The 24,221-nt window shown below is 37.3% G+C and overlaps 1 protein-coding gene across 1 annotated transcript in view; it reads right to left on the bottom strand.

Annotated features, from left to right (window-relative positions):
* Nucleotides 1-24,221, bottom strand: part of INSC (INSC spindle orientation adaptor protein) — a gene marked incomplete at both ends in the record, with an annotated part of 118,381 nt that overhangs the window by 85,209 nt on the left and 8,951 nt on the right. The window contains one exon of the mRNA XM_084288381.1: nt 8,845-8,935. Coding sequence (XP_084144507.1) covers nt 8,845-8,935 — 91 coding nt within the window. The remainder of the gene's footprint in view (nt 1-8,844; nt 8,936-24,221) is intronic.

Raw genomic sequence — 24,221 nt, 5'->3', positions numbered from 1 at the left:
AGATGCCTGTATTCCTTAAGATGGTACCAAAACCAAACATTTTCCAGTCTATTTTTACCTTGTCTTTTTTTGTGGAGGAACAGAGATGAGAGGGAGGGTTGAGGGTGGATAAGAATGTGGGGTGTGCAAGGGACACTTCCTGTGAACTAATGAGCAGAATGTTAACGCTACAGTGGTATAAATGTAAAACAACATTATAATAGGCAAGAAATGCTGAAATCCAATTTTGGATTAAAGAACAAAGATGGCAATAGAAATAAAAATATTTGATGATTAAGAAAAAAAAAATAAAAATAAAAATAAAAAAAAAATCACAAGCTTCTCACCATACCAGTAATGTACTACAAACTTTCCAGTATCCATCTACATTACTGGAAGACTTCACAAAGCAGACAGCTGTCAAGACCTTAACTCTCAAAATGATGTAGAAACATTTCATAGAGTAAAAGAAATCAAAAGATTTTGAATCAACTAATGTATCATTCACAATGTCAGATTTGTGAACAAGAAAGAAAATCCTACATGCAAAATGAAACTAAAAAAAAAGGAATAAAAGAAACTAGCAAGACCGTCTTGTGAAAACAGCACAGGCATCCAACATAGTGGTAGTATATAGGTAAACCTGATAAGTAGCTTTTCTGAAATATGCTACAGAAAAGCAAGGATAACGAAGATTAGAACACAAGTAAAAAACATATGAATACTTTGAGAAGGCCTTGTTAGGACCAGGAAAAATTTAGAGTGCTGAAAAGCACAAACTGCGGAGTCCAAGCCATAAAACAATGACTAGAATAACTAGTTTTAGGGTCCATAGTTGACAGGATTACTAATCCGATGTCACAATAAAATTCATGAAATATAGTAAAATACAGTTAGAAAGTACCACCTGTGACTGGCAGATAACCTAACATTCAGGCAAGTTCTTTTTCCATTATTTTAAAGACATTAATATGAAGTCCTCTCTGAAAAAGATATCAATTCCCACACACAAGATATTCACCAGGCAGATGGGGTCTGTTATCTCCTCTAATATACAAACAGACAGTCTCTTCTACAGATTTCCACATTTCAAAATACGCATTCTGAAAATAATCAAACTTATGATAAAGGCTATAGCAGTACTAGTTTGATATCTACACAGTATGCATCACATACTATGAAACATGCTCTTGACCCTGACAAGAGGGATCCAGGCTGAATTCTTAGCTATCATTAAGGATGAAAGATGATGCTTGATCAATTAAAATAAAAAATGCTCCCAAGTAACATCAAGCCACAAATACGAAATACCAACATTAATGAAAAAAGGTCTAGTGAGGCAAATTGAATAGATGGTTAAAATTCATCAATTTGTTCACATTTTAAAGTCACCCCAACTTCACAATTATTATAATGGACAAACTCAAATTCCCTTCAGGTTAAAAGCCAAAATTCTTTTGTGACTAATACAGTTCAACATAAAATATTATACGGCATAGCTCTGGGAAGTAATATAATATGTTTCTGCAGCATAATATACAATTAATACAAAGCTGTAGTGATAAAACCATCAGAATGAAAAGGTTAGGAAAAAATCTCGCATTCTGGCAGACTTGCACACCCCAAAAATGCATAAAGTACAAGTGAAGTCCAATTATTTTTATTGCCTGTGAGCTAAACTGCTGACCTACACTTTAACATCCTGAATATAGGAACAGAGATATTTTACCCATGTATTCAAAGAAAAAACCAGTTGAGTTCATATTTTTCCCGAGGGCCACAAAATGATGGTAAATCAATAGTCACTACTTTACTAACACCATCCCTTGAATCCAGTCAACTACCAACACCTGAAAATCCTTCCCAGAAGCAGCATACGGATACACATACCTGTTTTAGCTACTGCCATCAAAGCCCTTGCGAACAACCTGGCTTTCAGTTTTGTTACAGGTAGAATAAGACACTAACAACAAAAATACTTACTTCATAGTGAGGCAAGCTCTCTTTCTGAATCTATACAATTCTTCACTGAATTGTTCTAGGGTGACCAAGTAAAACGAAAAGAACACAGGTTTATTAAATGAGGTACCATCAGTACCTTGATCTGTGTTCTAACTGAATTTATTCCTTGTCACCGGTAGGTAACTTGATAGCATTACTGGCAGAGCACCATCCTCTCTTCCGTAGTATTCTATTCCTACAGCTTGCTAAGAAAAAAGCTTTTTAAACATTTTCCTGTTCCATAGCAAGCATTACATTCTTGGTCTGTTGTTTGTTTTTTTGTTTTTGTTTAATTTATGGAGTAGCAATTCATAGAGCCACGTAAGCACAATGAACTTTGAAAACCTTCAACTCTCAGCTCTTGTATCACAAAAAATGTGTACTTGTTCTCTAGAGTTTCTTACAGTGTTTGTCTAAATGCTTTAAAGAGCCATGACACGAGTTCATGACATCATCCAAATAAAAACAATTATAGGGAATGTAGGGTTCCGATTAGTAGGACAAGATCTATGAACAGTAAGTAGCCTAAAAAATGCAAATAGGAAATACAGATGTTGTTTTCCACTTCACAAGAAGTGCTTATCTGACAGGAAGTTCAGTTTGCAGACGTGGGTGGGAAAAGCCAGAAATACAGAACAAGTCCTTTATTATTAGCAGCAGGCACTAGAGAAAGCCATGAAAAAAAAAAGATTTCAGAACTTACTGAAGATGCTTAAGCAGTGTAAGGACATATACAAACACTAATTAGACAAAGCATTTAGAGTATCTCAATTTAAACAATATTTTATAATTATGAACTTGAGCAGTCTTAAAGTTGTGCATTCTTATAAACAGATTGCTGGTTCTTGAGGAGTCAAGGTGTTATTAAAAGATGGAAAAGTGAGGTGAGTCTTGTGAGGGCTGGCACTAATAACAGAAATGATAATAAAGTGAAGAAACTATGCAGATTTACAGCAAGTAGAAAGGTGTTTTGTAGCAGCTAACAGGGATTTATACTGTTAAAAAATAGACCAGACTGAGATAAAAGTGAATAGCTTCTATTCAGACTAATTCACAGAAGTCACATCCCTAAGAATCACTCACTTGAGGGTTACATGTTTAAGAAAGTAGGCACGTGAAACTGACAATATTTCAATGAACTAACATGCAATCAAATTTAGTTGCTGCCCCAAACTCACTACAAACCAGAACTTCAGTTTAAGGCCTCATGATCATATGGCATCAAGACCTACAGATCTTGATCTTGTATTCTGCCACCTGCAGAATACAAGTGGCAAGTGGTCATTGGCTAGCTGTATAAAAAGAAACACTATTGAAGGAAGACCAACAGGATGATAAATTCTTTGCCTCGAAGCCCTATGTGGTGTTGCATTTGTTAATAAAGAACATGTGAATGCAACATTAGACATTGAAAGACTGTGTCTTGTACCTCAAGTTCAGTGTTCTTAAAACCTCTTCTCAGCTGTACAGAGGCCGTGTGACATTCTAGAAGTAAAATCCAAGGTGTAGTCCTTGAAATAATTCAGCTTATAAGCAGGAAAAATGCATCTTGCTTTCCAAAAATCCTTACATTATCTTTCTTATTAGGAGTATTTTTACAAGTTGGTGTTGTTTTATGTTTGTTTGTTTGTTTTGGTTGAGAATGTAGCTTCCTTTAAAAAAACTCCATTAGAAACTTCTATTAGTTTCATTTTATATGTCTATATGTTCCATAAATGTCTGCATGTTTCTCATCTTGATCTGGGAGGAAAACAAGTCAAATCACTGCAGTTTCTACAGCATAATTCTGGACTTCACTTGCTTTAAGTCTCAGTTTTCAACTTTTGGCAAACACTCCATCAAAATAACAATTCAGCCCAAATAAATGCTATTTTTATTCTAGTTTTGTGATATTTTTTTTTTCCTAGCATCAATTCAATAAATAGCTCTTTCCCTATTGGGCTATCAGCAAAGTAGTTAGAGGTGCAGAAGACGAAATCGTTCCCATCAATTCATGGGTAGAATGTATTGGTCCTAGAGCTCAGATGCATTTGTTTTCTATTTGTGTAATGAAAACCCACAATTTAATGTGAACAATCCGATGAGAATTCCCTGCAGTTTGTAATGAGAAGGTAATCTGGTTCATATCTACTGCTGAGAAAAAGGTTTGGGTTCTGTGGCCATATTTGTGTTACATTGACTATGTTCTTGCTTCCACTGTAAAGTTATCCCTATAAAGGAATTTTTCTTAAATCCTTTTATGAACCTACCCTCTTTCAGTAATTTCCATCACATCTGATACAGCGTACAGACTAGATACAGTTACTACAGCTTGTACAGTTCCTTTCACGAGAGGAATGAACATGCATGCACAGTGAGCAGATCTCCAGCCAGCACTACCTGCCATGCAGAAACAAAAAATAATTTTTTAATTCCTTGAAATGTTAAAAGGAAAAAAAATTACATATATATATACACACGTATATATATATATATATGGTAAAAATGTATATATATATGGTAAAAAAGCCAAAAGTCCTACTGTAATAAATCCAGGTTTCTTAACAGATGGTTGTCACTTTAATAGATTCTTAATGGCAGAAGGCATGTAAATCCTAATTTATATAACAGGACATCTAAGCAGATCCTTTAGGAAAGTTATCAGAACACCTGCAGATACATGGCACAATTTAAAGAGCAGAGTGAAGCTATAAATACACATGGAGTGACCTCATTCATATTGTTCTTTCATAGGACTCAGATCTTTAGTTCAACAAAAAAAAAAAAAAAAAAAAAAAAAGTAACAAAAGCAGGAAAGACTGCCTTTTGGTTAAGAACTGGGAGACAGGAAACCTGGATTCCATTTTTGGCTCTGCCACAGAAGTCCCTTCTGGCAAACTTTTCCAACTTCAGGGGATCAAATAAAGGAAGTGATTTTCAGAGGTCTTAACTGTAAGTACCCAGAGTTGTAAGTACCCAGAGTTGAAAGACTTGTCTAGATTCTCTGCTTCACCTCCTTCATCTGAAGCACAGTGATAAAAGAAAAAAAAAAAAAAAAAAATCATATATACCAATAATGATGTAAACTTCCTCAAGAAAACAATAATAGTATTAAAACAATTTTAAAAATCCTAGATATAAATACATAATAGGCTCATCTTTCTGGTCCTCAAAGTATTCACTTTTAACAAAAAATAAACCTTTAAATATTCAACACTGCCTTTGCTCTTATGCAAGTTGAAAGTATCATCTTCCATTTTTAAACAGTAGAAGTGTTTAGACAATGTATTAAGCAGTACAGCAGCATTTTGGACCCTAAGGAAGAATCCACCCACACTTCATTTTCAAGAGTGACTGATGGTCATATAGAACAAATTTAAAGTTTTTTCAGCAAGATAAATTCTTTTTGGTTTTGTTTTTAAATACCTATTTTTTTATGAACAATCCTCCTATATTTAAAAAGCATTATTTTCAAATATGTCCGATCATACTGAATTTGTCTCAGTTGCAATAGCTAACCAAACATAACCCAGGAAAACAAAAACAGTGTCCTATTTTGTTTTTCATTATGAGTACTTTGTTTAGCTCAATTACTTTATATTCAGTACTACAAAGGTTAATTTTGGTTTACTATGCAACATGGAAAGTACAAGAAACTATGATTACCATGAAAAAATGGTACATTAAGTTTTAATTTTAAGCAAACGAAAAGGCTGATGAACTTTCATTACAAAGGAGGGGAGGAGAGGGACGGAAAAGAAAAATTGATTTATTTAACATTGGCTTTCCTATCTAGAAAAAATCACTAGAAATGTGGGAAATCAATTTCAATAGATGCAAGTAAATAGGAATATTTTCCAAAAGCTATACCAAAACACTACAGAATGTTGCTATATACATCTCTAATGAATATACACTATTCATATGCCATATTAAGCTGGACATTACTAGTGGCAACAGATTATTCTTTTTGGTCATGCTTCATGTAGGACTAATGACAGCTTTTAGAGACTAACTAGGTGTTTTTTGTTGTTTTTATTAATAGAACTATCTTCAATTGTTTTCTAAGAAAAAATCATCACAAGTTGCGATTTCCTGACTCAGTGAAACAAAGTTTTTGTACCAGTAATTTTGTTTTTCTTCAGGATATATCTTTCAATATTGCATCTTTAACAGTCTAGATGTCAATTACAGGTGGGTCTGACAGTACTTTAGAAAGCTACTAGAATAGTGAGTCAGTACTCTAGAGATTTTCCAATACAAGCAGTGATTTCCCACGAAGTCCAGAAGAGAGGAATGTAAACAACAATTCATGAAGCACATCAGCTCAGGTCCCAGTTCTAAGCTCCTCATACAGCCAAGATAATTGTTGACTTCAATTGCTGCTGTGGAAACACAGGGAATTTGCTTGTACGTATATGGTACATTTTTCCTATGAAAACAGATACTGCTGCCTGAGGATGTATTTGGTTTTACTTCTCAAAAGATTCCAAGCTAAACATGAAGCCAGGAACAACCGTGGTGCTACACAGCACTAACTAACCTTAGTTGAATTTGAGTTTCCTCTTTCCTTTGAGAGGACACAGCAGCACATTTCTTATAAATTAATTCAAGCCCCTCTCACAAAAACCATGAGCATGAACCGGAATGCCAAGGCAGGCATACATCCTAGGCATGGTTACAGGAACAACAGCAGATCCTTGAATCTCACTAGTCATTTTGAAACTTGATTGAATCCTTTAAAAATTCCTATAGGATCTGCCCACTCCTTTGTCTAACCCAGATAAATAACTTAATCACACAAAGTCAATTTCTTCAGAAGAGCTATTATGTTAAGGGTTTTCAAAATGAAAAACATTTTGTACAGTTCCTGGACTTTATTGTTCCAGTCTGTGTTCTTTCCGCAAAAATCTTACAGTAAATATCCATTTTCTCATTTTCAATTCTAGCCTTCCCTACATCTTCGTTTGTTGACCAGACAATTTCCCTCTACCCATCATTCTTGTTACATGGACTTTCTCTGATGCATTGCTCAAGTAGAAAATATATTATCTTTCAGAATAAACATGGAAAAGAATAGGTTTTTATTCACCCGGGGCAAGAGAGTATTTACTTATTTTATGTGTCTATGTAAAATTGCCCTGCTGAACTAAGCAGTTTGTCAGAACATAGTGCTTGCTACACAGGACTTCTTCAGATAACTTCTTGTGATAAGACACATCTTAGTGAAGAGTCAATGTAAAGCATTTTTGTTCGTGTAGCACTGTGGTGTCCTGCTGCTTCCCTGCACACAGGGGAACTGACCTGCAGGCAGGTTACCTTTCCAGAGGATTCTAAACTACAAATTCATTTTTCCAGTTCTGCGATGATGCTATATCTGAGCACCATGTATATTGTTCCCACTCCACATTTCCAGTTGCTAGCATAGGCAGTCTGCAGCTAATACCCTCAGTTAGGAACATGCAAGCAAAAACTTCCCAGCATCAAGCTGGACCAGCCACCCACAGGACCTACTGCCTTTGGTCCTGTTTGCAGCTAGTTTTCCACTCCAATGAGACTTCACCAGCTCAGTTTGCAACAGGAGTTCTTGCATAGCAATTGGTCTGCTATTAATCTCCTATTCAGGTTACAGAAACCAGTAGTTACCACTAAGAAATTACTCCAGATTATCTGGTACCTTATCTGATCATTAGGTTAGCCTGAGCTCTTCCAAGTGAAAGTCATTAATCTGATTCCTCTGCTGTGTGCCTCTGAAACAATACTCCACATTTACATCCAATGGAAAAAATTAAACTAATGAATGACAGGACACCTCATTGCTGTTTATATCAGTCCATGCCACACCTGGCTACCCAGGACTCCTAGGACTCACTGATTTCTAAAGCAATTTTTGGCTAGAATCCAATACTGATTTCCTTGGTATATGGGGTCCCCAAACTACATTCCTGCACATAAAATGTCTTCCAGAAGACATTCGAGAAGTAGTCCTTCAGTGACTATAAACTTGATGGCATTATGAAAATATCTACTGGAAGATTCAGATTGGGAAAAATAGAGGAATAACAAATTCCTCATGAAGAAAAGCACTGCCTTCCGAGAGCACGTAGCAGCAGCCAGTAGACTACAGGAAAGACTTACAACCTGGCCTGAAGAAAGACAACTAAAAAAAAAAAAAAAAAAAAAAAAAGGAAAATCAGTCTTGTTTCTGATTTTATCCTTGTGTTCAGCAGCCACAAAAATCAGTTGTGCCACCTGTCAAGACTGTAGTTCAAAGAGAACACAAATTTACTATACTCATTATCCATGTTTCCCTTTTCACGCAGCCTCCATTAAGTTAAACATGAAACTATACTACAGATACTAGCTCTTAGCCAGCAGTCAGATTGTAAAAAACAATTTATTACAGTATAGTCACCAGTGTTTCCAGTCACCCTCAGGGTCTGAAGAGATTATACTATAACTTCAATATCATTACCACAGTTACAAATAGAGAAAGCAAGCCACATTCAAGAAATATATACAGGTATTTCCAGTTTTCAGCAGCCTGCAGAGTATAGTGGGTGCCAGTGAGTTCCATCATTACAAAGAGCCAACCCAGTACCTACAGTCGTATCTCTACCATAAACGTGCTCATCCATTTAAACTGCTGACCGCATATTCACTGTCATGACTTACCACACTGCAGGTATACAAATTTGAAAATCCCTTGATAAACGCAGCCTGGACTTCACATTCATTCTCAAGATTTTGTATGGACATTATTTAAAACTGAGTTTAAGATGACTTTTTAATCTGTTTTGGATCCTCAAAAAAAAAAAAAAAGTGCAGATGCAGCCCTGGAGGCATTTTATCATTCAAGTCAGCATGAAAGAGTATACCACTTACCGCTGAACAGGTAACGGAAGGGAATCTAAGTGGTCCTCACCCTTAAAAGCCATATTTATCCTCTTATGTATGCTTTTCCATAGGCTGGAATCTAGAAAGAAAACAGTCATTTAGTAAACCCAGGGAAATTCAAGCCTCTTCAGTCCAGGGTAGCATGGCATTCTCCTGCTGATTTGTGGAGTTCTCATCAGAAACAATTCAAAAAGCTTCTTTACCTTAGGTTATTACACAACTCCATCAGATAACCAAGGCCAATAAGTACATTTCATGGCATAAGAAACATAGGGTTTTGCATATTCGTGAACTTCCTGGATTACTGCACAGGTCAGAGCCATCTGGGTTGAACGCATTATTGGGTAAACAGTTATTATTTAGTATCGTTTCTAAGTCATGTTGCATTAACTAGCACTACAGAGAAAAATTGGTTTAGTAAAACTAATTGTTCAGGTTATCATGTAAATAAAAGATTACAACAGAAAGCAAGTGCATGGTTGTATGATTTCAGGATCATATAACACTACATCTACAGAAAGACCCTTGAAGTCTAAGTTATCGAAATATTAGATTCCTCCATGATACACAATTTCATTTTTTATTAGTTCAAAACACTTTATACATTTTCCTCCATGTTTCCCCCTTATACCATGGCCAGGATAAGCATCCAAAACCCCTGTACTAGAAAGAAGTAAGAGGGTGCCCTCTTCATTTAGTTAGCCCCATCTTCCATTAGGGCATTACCCACTATAGATCAATGCATATTCTGAGCAGAAACCAGAGCTGAGTTAGTCTACAGAAATGGTGAAGCAATCCCCACTCATCCACATGGCTACAGGAAGAACTAATACAAAATGTTTGAAGGAGAAGTTTAAGCCATGACTCAAGAATGACAAGGAGATGAACAAATCTGGAGGAGGCAAAGAACAGTGGGGAAATGATGCTTTCCTGGATGTGGAAAAAAAAATAAAAATAAAAAAAATCAATGAATCTTACTCAGAGAACATACACAGGAAATTAATGCTGTTTCTGTCACCAACAGTGGGAAAAGACTTTTGATGCAACCACTTGTGAAACTGCCATTTTGTTACTGGCTACTTTCTTCAAGCTGAGTCAGCCAGCATTTAAGAAATTTGCCACTACAAATTGCTCTTAATTGACACAGAGTAGTCCTCAGCATCTTTCATAGCAAACCAATCTTGTTGCTAATGCATGTCCTTGCCTTTTTTTTTTTTTTTTGCCCCCCAAGTCCCACAAACTTTGTCCTAAACACAAAAATATTACAGAGTAACACACTCAACATGCTCTGCCCATTGCTGCACCACGTAACTTGGGCAATGTTATACCCATCCTACCCCCTCAAGTTTTCCTGGAAGTAACAAAGTTAATTTTAATGAATATTGAAATATACTTCATTACATGCATGTGAGAAGAATCTGATTTGCTTTTTGGGGGGCAATTTAAATATCGCTAAACCTTGGTTTTAGAAGATCACCAGCATCCAATACTTGATAGACTCTAACTGAATTCTCACTTGTCCAAGTAAAAAAAAATATTAGCATGCATCCTTCTGCTCCCATGATACTCTGATTTGAGCAACAGGCTTGCTTGTTTGTTTATTGGTTTTTTGCTTTGTTTTGTTTTTGGTTGTTTTTGTTTGTTTGTTTGTTTGTTTTAAATCATATAGTATATGTTGTATAGACAGCACTAACTGGAAGAAATAATCTTTTTTTTTTTTTTCTTTTAATAGCAGGTTGTTTATTTTCTGCCTTTTCAAAATACATTTGAGATTACCAAATATAAATAATCACAGAATCCAATTTACTGTAATTAGCTGATCTTGACTATCTTCATTTGGGGAAAAACCTTTAATCAAAAGATGAACATGTCTGCATAAAATCTTCATCCCCAGCATGAGGTTTCCTGTCATGTGAAAGGCAAACTTTCTCTCAGCATACAGAAGTCCAGACTCTGCAGACCCTGTCTATCTCCTCCTGTGCAGCATAAGGCACAGGTTTCATCTTCTATGCTACCAATGCAAAAACAAACAGCTTCCCTTTGGCAAGCTAAAGCTGCTTCACCATTAGTTCAGCCCACTAACAGAATTTCTATACATACAAATCAGAGCATTTGATGTATTCCATTACTTGTGATCAGTGACATAATGTACACAGACATAAATTAGGTTGCTGCATCTCATTGTGCTCTATAAATTAGAAACATGACAAAAATGCAGCTTTTTTTTAAAGGCTGTCTTCCCATAAAACACACATTTACATTATGGTTGAGAGCCTTTAAAAACATGATCAACTCCTACTTAGAGGTCACTTATCTTCCAGGAACAACAACAAAATACGTTACCAATATTTTCACCAAACAGAATGTTTCTTTAAGCCCAAGTTGATGTGAGCATAAGCAAATGCATGTTAAGAAAATGTATATGTGCATACATTATACACATACACAAAACACAAATGTATCAACTTTATAGATACTACTAGACAACAAAAGTAGCTAATGTTTTTTTCCCCACCAGCTCTCAGTACACACTGGATCAGGCCCAGATCTGGCCAGAGATGCTGCCTAGGCAAATATACCAAAAAATTAACACTCCTTGTAAACTCTAATTCTGGTTATTTTTGTACAGGCCTGAGTAAAACATTTGTGCTGAAATAATACAAGCTTTACTCTTGGACTTCTATAAATCCATTTTTTTAATAAATTATATACTATTTCACGTAAATGTTTGCATACACACTTGCATCATCACTTTGAATAACTTATGATCATATTTAATTCTTCTGGTAGATAGCGTATGTGTATAGATGTATTCAAGACAGCAGCCTCTCTTTGTCTTCTTCATCTTTCTCTTTGTCCTGTCAACACTGAACTAGATTTTAAGATGTTATTTCCTCATGTTTAGCTATATACATGTAAGATAAGCACACCATAAATCACATTTTATTCCCACCAAAAACAGCCAAATCTTTCAGAGAATTACTTCACAATAAGAAAACAAAACATCACATGTGTAATAGCGTATAAGCACTGCTCACAGAAAAAGCAGTGACAGTGGAGGTAATGACCTAAAGGGCCAAAAAAATACCTGTAAGAAGTAACTTGCTCATACACAAATCCCATGTACTGGTGCTAGAAACTGATACAGAACATGAAAAACAGCTTTGAGAGCTCACAAACTAGCCCACCTGTAAGTTAAAGAAAGAGTCTCATCCTAACTTACACCAGGCCTCATCAGCACAGTGCAGCTGGGAGCTGTCAAGTTGCTGGTTCCAGAAGAGCAGATTCCTCCTGCATTAAAAGAGCTCCCTGCTGGGAGCCTCTTCTTGCTCAAGTCTGTTGTAGCATTAGAGAGAAGCTTCTGAAGCACAACACGACATTTAGCATCCTAAGAAAGATGTTATTTCTGCTAGAAAATGATATTGCATCTTGTTAAACCTTCCAGTTTAAGTTATTTCTCCATCATTCAACACAACAGCATGTTTATCAAGCTAAAAATTAGGAGAATTTTAGCAGTCTGTATTCCTGTTAAACATATCACTGTCCAAAACCATCACAGTAACATCACGTATTCAAGGTGAAATAAGTGTGACTCATTTACTCCTATTACTGATGGTCTTAAGGAAGTTCTCCATCACAAAGTGACACCCTGAATAATTAAGCCCTGAAAGTCACACAATTAAATTCGCATTTTGAACACATTCACTGCTTGCATGTCCAGCCTTGTAAAGGCTTAAATCAAAAGGCAAATCCATGAACTTTTGCTATCCTATTTCTAACCCCTAACATTATAATTTCAGCACTAAGAATACGTGAAAATAAGGTCAATCAAGAGCATCATTTTTCTTTCTGAAAGACAGAAAATCACATATCTAGCATGTGATTATTAGTAATCAGAATCAGAAGAGCATGTTACTTGTAAATAGCATGGTTAGCCTGAGAACAAGAAGTCATTAGCTTCAGTCATTTTAGACTAGATATCCTTTGATTAATATTAACAGTTCCTGTCCATAGTAAAGTACAATATCTGTTCTGCCAAACAGTGCCTGTCCTCATTTTACAATGCTGGGAGTCTGGGAATCATTAGTTATTATTCTTCTGGTAGTCAGAGTAACTGTTAATGGAATGCCACAAATCAAATTAAGAGCAAAATTCTGACAGCATTTATGTGAGAGGTCAGAAAGTAAACACATACACCATGTCCTTCAGCAACATGTCTGGTCCATCTGAAGTTATTTGTACTAACCATTTGAGGACTCAGGATCCTGTGGTTATTTTGGATTATAACAGATTTATACAGGCCTGAATTAATTGCAATAGTAAAAGTCAACTGAGTATTAAGCTAGGTGTCACAAATCCAAGAAGCCATAAAACCAAAAGCAAGAAGTAATGAAGAGTCCTTCAAACGATGCATTAAAACGGGTTGTATTAGCGTGGGACCATATACACAGATATATGTACCATACTCCTGGAATGCAAAATTCAAGCTAGAAGTGTGTGTGTGTGTGGGGGGGGGGGGGGGGGGAGGAAGGAACAGGCACTACCTGCAGCACTCATTTGTGATAGCAGCTCTTACAGAACTGATAATCAAACAGGAAGCACTGCTGAGTAGCCCATGCTTTATACTTCAAGTATAAACTGAAGCACAAATCCATTTTCACTCACAAAGGGTTTTATTTTTAATGCATATTTCTTCCCTTCTTTTCCTCTCTATTTTCAGAAGAGACAGGATTTCATTTTAAACAGTTCTGTGTTTCTCTTTGACAACACTCATTATGTATATATATGTGGATATTAATTCAAACTGAAGTCTGTGCAGCTTCTTTTCTGCTTCGGATTTTTCCTCATCTTAGCCTTACAGTACACAGCTAGAAATTCAGAACAAGAAAAACAAAGAGAGGTAGATAAAAATCTACCTCTGTTCAAGAAGAGCATCCTGAAAATTACAGATAGGAAACATTACTTGGAGATCTTAACTTAGCGTGAGAAGTATAACATGGCCAACTGCCAATGGGAAAGGAAATATATCTCAAGCTAGTCTCCTAAGACTGGGTCTCATTCATCTTCACACAGAGTTTGATTTCTTCATTCACCTTTGGGTTTTAGAGCCTTCAAAATGTTCTTGCACATCTAATTTCTTCTTCTGTGATCACCACAAGGCAAAAATCTGTTTTCCAAGCAAGGAATGTGGGCTTGTTCATTCCACTTCTGTATTTTAGCAAGTGAAATGATATGGAAATTCAAAAAATCACTGACAAGGATATTTGCAATACAGCCAGAAGAGCTGATTGCACTGGGAGGGGAAGCAGAGACTCGCGTTGCCCAGGTAATCCAGCTTTCTCCATGACAAAGTATACATATAACTACAGAGATCAGAAATAGGAGATCTGAAGCACTCTAGTCAGTCCTTACGCAAAGGCATGATTTTTCTTACAATGCATCTTTCATTAGTTTTCCCATTTAGATATAAAATCTCTAGAAAGACAGAGTTTACATCACCATGGATTAACTGCATTATAAAATACTTAAAAGAAGGAGACAGAGAAAGCTATAGCTGATTCTAGATTCCACTCCCACCCTCCCCCCCCCCAAAAAAAAAAAACAAAAACATATATAATATATATATATTGGGCAAAAAGACACTGGACTAATCACTTAGATGGCTTTTTTAATTTTTTTTTTCTTTTCTTTTTCTTCAACCTTATCAGTGAAAGTCTTTAAAGTCTCCCTTTCTGGAAGGGGCACACCAATTTAAATGGATAGCAGTATTATGGGAGCAAACTGATTAGTGGTCACATTCCTAGCAATTAGTATTTTAGAGGCAGTTGGCTCAAAAAGAATTTGCTTTTGAGGTTCAGGAACTGAATAATAGCTGGCAAATTTGAAGCTATATTTTATCTTTTATGTGATGCAGAATAATCACCATATAAAAATGTTTATTGGTTCTCAGAGCAGTATTAATGCAGCCTGCTACCACAAAATGCTGAGAGGTACAACTCCTCTGCATTTACAGTTCCCTTGCTTGCTGACAGAAAGCAAAACGAGTTCCCCATCCTGCCTTCATCAAGGAAAAAAACCAACTAGTCTAACATCACACAGTCCTTAATTCAACTCCTCACAATAAAGACATCCCTGTTCCTGACAACGGCCTCTTGGTTTTGAAGGTTCTTCTGAAATAAACGGGTAGAGACTGGTTTTAACCACATGGTTTGTTGAGCACCTCTCTTCACTGTGGACTGCCCTCAGACATGGCACCCACACCAACGGCCCCTGCGAGGTGTGAGGGCTTTCTTTGAGGAGTTGTCCAGCTGCCATCGGAACAGACAAGAACCCTTTATTTTTCCCTTTTCTATTCACATCCCCCCCCCCCAAAAAAAAAAAAAAAAAAAAAAAAAAAAGACATTAGCAGGGAAACACCAGCTGTAAATTTAGTACCTCACAGGTACGTGCCAAGGGCTTCTGTGCTGCCGCCAGAGCCCCAGGCGCTGCCCCCTGCTCTGAAGCAGTTCCAGCCGATCCTGAGGCAACACCTGAGCTCACCAAAGCCAGCCCCAGCCGCCAGGACAGCAGCCTTGGGGTGAGGTGTAGAGGGGCCTGCAGCCACCCTGATGGGGGACTGTGAAGAAATGGGTGCCAGCACTGCCTCTTCCTCCTTGAACACCCACCTCATGATGAAAATAAGAGCAGCCAAGGCAGGGTGTCCCATCCTGGAGGTGTTTGAGGCCAGTCTGGATGGGGCCTTGGCCAACCTGACCTAGTGGATGGCATCCCTGCCTATGGCAGGGGGTCTGGAGTTAGATCATCTTTAAGGTCTCTTCCAGCCCAAGCCATTCTATGATTCCTCAACACCTGTGTTAGAGGTCAGATGTTTGTGCCAGTTGGTGATAAATTCAAGTTAAATTCCCCTGTTTTGGTCTGACACCCTTGGCAATAGACATGTGCAAACACCTTACAGCATAAGGGTCTAAAATATTTCATCTGCTCTCCTCCATGGGAAGTGGGACCTTGTCTCCTCCCTAGTCTCCTCATGGAGAGGTCAGAAATATAAGTGCTGTTACTTCAAGTAGCCATTGTGTAGGGCATAAATTAAAATAGAAAGGACAATTTTTGCACCTTACTCTTAAAAGCTTTTTCTCCTCCCCACCAACCCCAAATTTTAAATTTGATTTTATTTTTTAATTACAGCCCAGCCAACAGCTAAAGGAGAACAGTATGTCACCAGTGCAACAAATCCCAAAACAGATCCCAAACTGGGGGGTCTGTACCTAAAGACCATGCTGAGCAAGTGGCAAGCAGCTGGACAGGCACCATTTTGTAGAACAGCTGAAGGCAAGGGGAGCAGAGAACTAAGACTCAGGCCAAGGCAAGTTTGTAACACTGCCATGTCCAAGAAGAGATGTGAGCTGCACAAGCACTAACTTCTAAAAAGCATCATGGGGGATTGCTTTGTTCATCTCCGTGATTTTTCAATAGATCTTCAAAAGCAAGGAGGTCGTTAGAGGCATTTATTCACCCCTCCCTCCTTATGCCTGTCAAGTTGCTTTAAAATTGTAAGGACTATGCTACTCACAAGAAATGCCTGCAGAGCACAGCAGCTTTACTATTTCACTTCTTCAACATGGGCTCCTACATACAGAAAAGTTACAGCTACAGGTCGCTATTTCCCCTACAAACACACACACACACAAAAAAAAAAAAAAAAAAAAAAAAGTGCTTAAAATAAAAAGGGACAAAAAGAAAGCCATCTCCATTTCCAGGCAGCAGAAAATAGAGAAACAAATTAAATGACATATCCAAAGTTAAGTGACTTAGCCAAAGTTAAATATGAGACAAGTACAAACTGAAACCAAGTTTCACCCAGTCCAATACTCTAAGTTAGCACCTAGAGAAGATGATAACGTTGTATTGAACAGCTTCATTAAAGGGAAAAGAATAAGGACCTATGCAAGTTACTCACTACAAGGAAGGACAACATCTTTGCACATCTCTGTACACAATCCATTTTCTGTAATGAAAGGATTTCTTCTTACTTAACATCCATTTCAGCTAGTCAGATAGGCAGCCTGAAAGCCATCTTTTCTTATATTGATATTCCTCCAAAGAACAAAAAAAAAATCTGACATTTTAACTGAGATGAGCAAAACAATATTATTAATTCAGGTCACAGCCTACCCTACCAGAGTCTTTATTGGAAGTATTGCAAGGCATTACATGGTAAACAGTGGTGGTATTTTCACAATATTTGCCAGCAGCCATTAAGTTTTTTTCATTTTACAGAGTTAATATCCAATTGCTCTTCTTTGTTATAACTCTGAAAACCTTAAAACCATCTTCAGACCAATAAATGCACATTTACCTAAAAGTTAAGCACACAAGGTTAAGAACACCTCTCTCTAGTCATTGAACAGCCTCTATTTGAATTACCAATAAACTTGTTATTTCTTTATTTCTGTCAATAAAGTCATCGTCTGTCCCTGTCCCTCCCCCTCCCTCACTGGGGAAAAGAAATAAAAGGACATTGGAGAACCTATAGAGAAGGTAATACAGCAGAAACAATAGATGCCAGATCTATTGCCTGCTAACAAGGTATTTCAACACAACACAGGAATAGGGAACTCAATTTAGTAACAAGCATGTGAGCCAACACACACCAAGGAACATGTGAAACAGATGTGGTTGAGCTATGTATTTGAGGAGCCAAGGTCTCTTAGCAGTGATTCTACACTATGTTACTTCCACCCTAATTGCTGTGTCTGCCATAAATCATGTCTTTCCTAGGAGGAGACAAGAAATCTAGTAGAATAACACAATTTTCTTTCTACAAGCTGAAAAAGAATCAGAGCAAGTCCATGTCCATATACCAAAAAAAAAAAAAAAAAGTGTTTTAGTACAGAGCAAGATTTGAGTATTCTGTTTCTTGTTGCACTTTTCCTTTAATGACTCCAATTAACTCCTCCAGACAGTCTGTCAACAGAGCTCTGTTACATAGTCATTCTAATTCTGTATAAAAGTGCTAAAATGGCAATGGGGTTTTTCTTGTTCCTTCCTCTTTTATCAAAGTAGAAAATTCTGCATTTGTATTTTTGAATAACTGCCAAAGAGTATCCAGTCATAAGACATTTTCTCCCTCTGTCCTTCACACAAAGTGATATGAAGGGACCAGAAAGCTGTAATAATAATGCAGATAGGGAATCCCCAGCAGCTCTAGAGGCAGAACAAACTGCTCTGTAGGATCATTCCCATATTCAGTGTCTCCAGGGCATGAGTAGTGTGACCAGAGCACATCAGGAAAGCCCTAGCAAATCTAAAGGCTCAGGGGGACTTTGCAGCCTGTACACATTAGATTAGATATACTCTAGAGATCAAGCGGTGTCCTGGGAACAGCTTGGAGAGGAAACTGCAAAGCTTACTTAAAGTCAATGTACTGCACTCAGTCAGTGTCAAAAGCACTCCTGTGCCTCCGGCTGCTGAGCTCCAGGAAACCAAAGAAAGCTCAGATGATATTGTCTGAGGTAATGGCACTTTTCTGTTGTTTTTTGTTTGTTTGTTCTACTTCACCCCACCCCAACCCTTTTCTTGTCCCTTCCAGTCTACTGGCTGAGGTTTTACTATGGAGGGGCCAAAGAGCAGAGCACAGGCAACAAGCCAATAGAAGAACACAAGGAGAGAAACATTGCTCATTATCAAGTAAAGTTTGGATCTTGAATGATATACATATGAAGAACTCTGATGCACCTAAAAGCTTGTAATGTTACTAATCCTGATAGAACAAAACTGGATGTGCCCTCATCCAGAAATGCATCTTTAATAAATAAAATAAAAATTGAGTCCCTAAGGATTAAGTGAAAATGTGGAAGAATGAACTTCAGGGTTTGCTGCAGACTCTTAGTAAATAAAAACATTTGTGTAGAGAAAAGAAGATTTTGTGGTAGGCCTCAAGTTTTTGTCTCTGATTAAAGTCCAGCTATGCTGAACTGTCAACACAACACCCTCCATCAGCTTATGGTAATATTGTGTAAAATACATCATTACTCTGTAACAGCTGTAATATGTGCTATAAGTATTATAGCTCAGTAGGGATTGGTGTATTTTTATTTAAAAAGTGACTATGTAGAAGTAAAGCTCCAAACTGGGAAGGTATACAAATTATATCTTTTGTCATTTGTAGCTCCCAAACACAAAGCAAGTCACTGGAGTCATACAACTTACCATGCATCAGCTGAACTACAGTAATGGACAGCATTGCTCAGCTGATATATTCAGTAACCTATCAGTAATCTAGGTATATAGCTGATATATTCAGATATATATAGCTGATACATTCAGTAACCTATCACACAAAGAAATTGGCAACCAAGTTTTGAGTACAGAATGAAATGCTCCACAGTCTGTTCCAAGAATTTGTATTATTTGTTCTTGTGATTTTTCTAAAAACTGATACTGAAAGAAAACAAGTTAATGTTTAAATAGTACAAGCCTCACTAGAGAAGGCAACTAATATTTTGATAAATTTCTAATTATTATCATGAGTTTTAACAGTTTGTGATGGCACAGGTAGAGCAACATAGACCAGAATTAGCTAGAGGTAAAGTACCAGAGCCAAGCTTTTGCTATTAGCAGCCAAATTCAATGAATTCCTAATCATTAAGCTTAAAAGTGTTCAAATTCCAGACTTCATGTTTCCTCCTCAAATAAAAGCATCTCTGTGAGCTTGAATTTTTATCTACAATTTTAGCTTGAGTTTTATAGTTATTTATTGCTATGCCACACTGATAATTAAACACAGATACACATTAGAATCATATCTTCAAAACAACCTGTTCACCCCCTTCCAATGCAAATCTGTTCTCTAATAATCCTCCATGCACATAAGACTTGTAAGACCAGAAAATCTTTGCATGAAAATTCTTCCTGAGTTCCCATTCCCAGAAATGGGGTGTTGACAATTTCCAGTGCAGATGCAACTGAGGCTGATCCATTGCCCTAAAATCTTCAATCCTAAGTCTCATTTTATTTGTTACCTGTGATATGTGGGACATGCAGACCATCTCCTATTTGCAAGAACAGATAAGAGTTGCCAAGCAAACTCCAAAATCTCAGAGAGCTCATTTCACTAATACCAACATTACTCTATCTACCACCTCTACAGAGAGCACTTAGCACTTCTACATGGAGTTGGTTTTATATCTCCATTTTTCATGATCATCCTCAGACAACTCTACTCACTTCCAAACACCTGTCATCTCCCAATATCAGCAATAGAAAAGCCAATAATTGGTCTCAGCAAAAAAAAAATAGACCCCTCATGGGGACAGAGTATATATTCCACCTGCAAACATGGCTGCCCCCTGCCCCTAGGGGTGTCTAAGCTGAGAGATGCTATCAGTAATCCAACATTTACATCACCTGGATCCAAAAACTGCCTGTACTTTACATTTGCAACACTTACATTATACCAGTACATTCCCCATGGGCCAGGCATGTAAAATAGCTTGCTGGATATTGCCAGTAGGCATCTCCTCATGTGCTAACACTTTGGCATCCAAGAGGAGGAAGGATCTGTCATCTGAGTACTCAGACAGACAGCCCAGTCCCCACCAGCAGTAGATATAGCACATATCAGTTTACATTAAAATACACATTGCTTGGACAATACTCAAAACAGAAGCTTCAGGGGCACTGCCCATCACCTGCCTTACTCAGCACCCAGGCGAAAGATGTTTCCTGAAACTGTGTACTCTTTACATTCATTACCACGACTTGTATGTCCGGTAGTAATTAGGAACTTGTATAGGTTGGCCAGCTTTGATAGCTTATGTCAGTACAGACCTCCATGAAAAACCCTTCCCAAAATCTGAATCAATGCTCATAGACAAGTCCCTAGCACTAAAATGTTTATTTATTTAAGGATGGGGAGCTGTGACCAACAACATGTACATGCAGTGAGAGAAATGACATTCTTGAACTGGAGGAAAAATTTAAATTACTGCAGTGGTAAATGTAAATCAGTTCTGAGACCCAGCCACCTAATTGTCCATTAGGATATCAAAAAACAGATTCTTCTTTTAATTTAATAGTCTTCTAAAAGGGAACCTAAGAAAACGCTAAGCATTACTCATGGTGGAACTACAGGATGGAGCTTTCGACTCATGACTCATCCAATATAAGTGAAAGCAGTTCATAAGCAGATTCTGAAAAGTTTCAAAGCACAAGATAAATTTACCTTTAAATAAACCATTTCAGTAAAAAGGAAAAAAAAAAAAAAAATCAGTTACAGGAAACATACAACAGTGGTTACAGCTAGTGAATGAAAATAAGAAAGTCATCCTGCTTTCTACAACAAGGTTTGTTACCAACTTCCAGGCTGCAGAGCAAGTTATTTAACTTTTCCACATCCTGAAGTGACGGCATATCCAATGCTTCTATTCTTGTCAGTGCCCAAATGACTGATTAAATGTACAATGTTTTTGGAGTGGGTTTTTCTGTATTTTTTTTTTTTTAAAGCCCTTGAACCTCAAAGTTGATTTTGAACTTTCTGACCAAGTCTAGTTCTGAGAATTGAAGAGTTTTTACTTGTGAAACTGGAACACACGCCTAGTACACATGATCACGCACACAAAAATAAATAAATAAAAGAATGGGGGATGATTGACCACTGACAAGAGATAACTGAAGGTAAGTTCAGTAGTTAAAAACCTGGGGAAAAGGACAGGAATTTTAACTTCCTAGAATCTCTAAAAGATTGGAAGAATAAAGCAGAGCAAATTCAAAACTCAGATAGGAAATATTTTTTCATTAAATTTTGCCACTAATGAAGTCACTACAACTCAGAAGGCAGTATCACAGAATGGCTGAGGTTGGAAAGCACCTCAGTAAACCTCATAGAAGAGTGCATTTATGGGTAATAGAAGTTATCAATTTTTTTATTTATTTTCTTTTTTATAATCAACTCTTGCACTTCGGGACAGTTGCTACCTGTATTGCTTACTCTTCTTCACATGTCAATGAAAGTTTGGCTTCTGATTCTAGCTGAACACCAACCTTTTCCAGGATAACGTTGGGCTGAACAGAAGAACTAGAGGCAAGCCTGGGGCCAGGAGGACTCACTGGGAAGGACATAGACACATTAAAGCACCCAACAGGCCTAACTCTGATTTCAGCAGTGAAATAAATCCAAACTGTACGCTACATTTAGGAGTTAAAATTGACTGGGTCCTTTCTAAAATTACAAGTACAAAACACAAACTCCTGCAAATAATTATCAGGTCATATACCCATAAAAGTCAAGAGAAGATATTTTATTACCTGCTCATCTTACTTATTTACGGAATAGAGCCAATATTAGTCAGCACAAGTAGCTCTTTGCAAGCAAGAAGGCTTCAATCGGTAAGGAAGGAAGGTAATTAAAATGAGGGAAATCCAAAACACAGTTATACCTACCAATCATGTCATCTAAATTGTACTATTTTATTCATTAAAAATAAAGCTTTGAAACAAAGATGCCATATTTTATGCAAGTTCTTGATTACCTTTCTGCCGAGGGAGCATGTAATTTACAAGAAAGAGGACTTAAAGCTTTAAGTGCCTCTGACTTAATTCAGCATGCTGTATTGATGGTCCCATTTAGATGATTCCATTTTAGGCCCCTCTAACGCATTAAAGGCATGACTTACTCACATCCATTTGGCTAATGATCCCCTACTGCTCTAAAGTAAATGACAGCTATTTACAGTAAATTATTCAATTAGATAGAGGGAAGTGCAGTATTCATTTTATATTGTTTGACATGGCAAAACAGAAGTGTGCAAGAAGGCAGGTGGGGCATTTTAATCTTTCAGAATCAATTGTTTAATCCACAGCAAGAAAATATGCTCCACAATACTCATCACCATCAGAATTTTATTGTAAACATTCTAAGAGATACTGAAGTGTTGCAGCTCCAGATAGTATAATTCTACCCAGTTCAGAAGTCAGTCATCATACAATGCAAGGAATGCTACTTGCCAGCATCATATAGAACTGCTTTGCTGTAAACATAATTTCAATTTACAGATGAGGGAATTTTTCTTTCTTTAAATATATGCTAAAAAGTATCTAGGAAACAAAATTCCTCTTTAAAAAGAATAAAAATTTAGAAGTGAGCAATCCCAAATCCCATTTATTTATAATGGGATTTATACTACTAATTGCCTACCTCAAGCTCAGAGAGAGGACAGTCTCCCATGACATTTGGACAGAGGGATATTTTTATTTCATGTAATCCGAGGAAAGGATAATTCAGCTGCCCTTACAAATTAAGGAAGGCGATTCAGAAAAATAATCAAATAAAGGACAAGCTAGCTAAAGGAGAATTTCTCTTTATTATGGGTATAATATTACAAATTCCAAGGCACAGGTAAAGGTGCTATGCATCTTGAGCCCGTCAGTGACCATGCTTTGCACAGTTTCCAGGTCTCCTAGCATTTAACAGAGGGAAAGAAGGAACAGTATCATGTCTGAGCCCCCTTAGCTTGCCCTGATTTTGGAGACACTTCTGCAAACCTGGAGCACTGCAGAACAAGTACCAGGCACCCCCTATAGAAGAACACTTTCCTCTGGTTGTCTTGCCAATGCATTTAATTTTCTACAGGCAGAGGGCCAAGCTCAGCAGGCACAGCTTATGCTAAGTTTAATGGAAGTTGCTCTTGCCTACGCCAGCAAGTGAATTTTGCCTCAGGGACTACAAGCATCACAAAACAAAATACAACTCTAGCCAGCTTCTGTATGCAGAGGGTATACTTGAAAGGCTACAGAATGGACTAATTAGCTTTCCTCTGTTTCACCTCCTCTAAAGCTGCTGGCACAATGAAACCTTTCCTACTCTTCACATGTATTCATGCACTTCCATAAGCAGGGATTCCAGGCCAGCTGTTTGTAGCAATGGGCTTAGTGAGAAGACCAGCTTACTGCCACTAGACTCCCTGTGGGCTTAACCGACATTTGGTGCCCACATATGCAAAAGCGTTGGCCAATTTGTACAGGCCTCCAACACACAGCTCCTAAATTCCTAAGGAAGGTCTGCATTTCACAAGAACCTATCAAATATCTATCAAATATTGGTCCAGATCTTCAGTAGCTCTCAATGACAGATGCCATGACAATTCTTACCAGACAGGCTACTCCATTATCACTTGCAGAAACTCAAAAGTCCCATCTATTTGAAATCCTTTTTAGAGGATATTATAGTACTACTTGCATTAATAACAATGCTAGACCTTAGCAAGGAGTACTGCAGTGTTTCAGTCTCTGTAGTGGCTCTCTGCTTTACCTCTACCTCTTCACACAATGTCTTCCTTGTTCTCCCTCCTGCTCTCAGACTAAACATA

The sequence above is a fragment of the Netta rufina genome (assembly GCF_964035555.1).
Source record: "Netta rufina genome assembly, chromosome: 5".
NCBI classification, from domain to species: domain Eukaryota; kingdom Metazoa; phylum Chordata; class Aves; order Anseriformes; family Anatidae; genus Netta; species Netta rufina.
Note: the sequence above shows the minus strand (reverse complement) of the source record. Positions and strands in the feature narration are given on the sequence as shown.